A 1699-nucleotide genomic window follows, 5' to 3' on the forward strand; every position below is an offset into this window, starting at 1 on the left:
TTGGAGACTGGTGGTGGTCCACTGCAGGAGGTGACTGGAGACTGGTGGTGGTCCACTGCAGGAGGTGACTGGAGACTGGTGGTGGTCCACTGCAGGAGGTGACTGGAGACTGGTGGTGGACCACTGCAGGAGGTGACTGGAGACTGGTGGTGGTCCACTGCAGGAGGTGACTGGAGACTGGTGGTGGTCCACTGCAGGAGGTGACTGTCTGGAGACTGGTGGTGGTCCACTGCAGGAGGTGACTGGAGACTGGTGGTGGACCACTGCAGGAGGTGACTGGAGACTGGTGGTGGATCCACTGCAGGAGGTGACTGTCTGGAGACTGGTGGTGGACCACTGCAGGAGGTGACTGGAGACTGGTGGTGGACCACTGCAGGAGGTGACTTGGAGACTGGTGGTGGTCCACTGCAGGAGGTGACTGTCTGGAGACTGGTGGTGGTCCACTGCAGGAGGTGACTGTCTGGAGACTGGTGGTGGACCACTGCAGGAGGTGACTGTCTGGAGACTGGTGGTGGTCCACTGCAGGAGGTGACTGGAGACTGGTGGTGGTCCACTGCAGGAGGTGACTGGAGACTGGTGGTGGACCACTGCAGGAGGTGACTGTCTGGAGACTGGTGGTGGTCCACTGCAGGAGGTGACTGGAGACTGGTGGTGGACCACTGCAGGAGGTGACTGGAGACTGGTGGTGGTCCACTGCAGGAGGTGACTGGAGACTGGTGGTGGACCACTGCAGGAGGTGACTGGAGACTGGTGGTGGTCCACTGCAGGAGGTGACTGGAGACTGGTGGTGGTCCACTGCAGGAGGTGACTGGAGACTGGTGGTGGACCACTGCAGGAGGTGACTGGAGACTGGTGGTGGTCCACTGCAGGAGGTGACTGGAGACTGGTGGTGGACCACTGCAGGAGGTGACTGGAGACTGGTGGTGGTCCACTGCAGGAGGTGACTGGAGACTGGTGGTGGACCACTGCAGGAGGTGACTGGAGACTGGTGGTGGACCACTGCAGGAGGTGACTGGAGACTGGTGGTGGTCCACTGCAGGAGGTGACTGGAGACTGGTGGTGGTCCACTGCAGGAGGTGACTGGAGACTGGTGGTGGACCACTGCAGGAGGTGACTGGAGACTGGTGGTGGTCCACTGCAGGAGGTGACTGGAGACTGGTGGTGGACCACTGCAGGAGGTGACTGGAGACTGGTGGTGGACCACTGCAGGAGGTGACTGGAGACTGGTGGTGGACCACTGCAGGAGGTGACTGGAGACTGGTGGTGGTCCACTGCAGGAGGTGACTACCGCAGGCCGAGTCAATAAATATATAATATTTACCACAGGCTAAACAGCGTGAAGGTGGCAGAGCGGCGTCGTTCACCCTAGGATCTGTTTTTAATTTTTTAACTATTTCACATTGACTCGCTTCAGGCAGCGGAAACTTCTTATCTCTATTCATTCTGTATCAAATATGAATAGCTGCTTCCCAGGACCACCTCCCAGCACCACCTCCCAGCTCCACCTCCTAGCACTACCTCCCAGCACCACCTCCCAGCTTCAACTCCTAGCACCACCTCCCAGCAACACCTCCCAGCTCCAACTCCTAGCACCACCTCCCAGCAACACCTCCCAGCTCCCCCTCCTAGCACCACCTCCCTAGCAACACCTCCCAGCTCCACCTCCTAGCACCACCTCCCAGCTCCACCTCCTAGCACC

The 1699-nt window shown here is 59.4% G+C and overlaps 1 protein-coding gene across 1 annotated transcript in view; it reads right to left on the reverse strand.

Annotated features, from left to right (window-relative positions):
• The window catches only part of LOC138355062 (uncharacterized), a 2044-nt gene extending 602 nt beyond the window's left edge, over positions 1 to 1442 (reverse strand). The window contains exon 1 of the mRNA XM_069309776.1: positions 9 to 1442. Coding sequence (XP_069165877.1) covers positions 9 to 1442 — 1434 coding nt within the window. The remainder of the gene's footprint in view (positions 1 to 8) is intronic.
• Positions 1443 to 1699: the final 257 nt, after the last annotated feature.

Source organism: Procambarus clarkii, chromosome 65 (genome assembly GCF_040958095.1).
Source record: "Procambarus clarkii isolate CNS0578487 chromosome 65, FALCON_Pclarkii_2.0, whole genome shotgun sequence".
Taxonomy (NCBI): domain Eukaryota; kingdom Metazoa; phylum Arthropoda; class Malacostraca; order Decapoda; family Cambaridae; genus Procambarus; species Procambarus clarkii.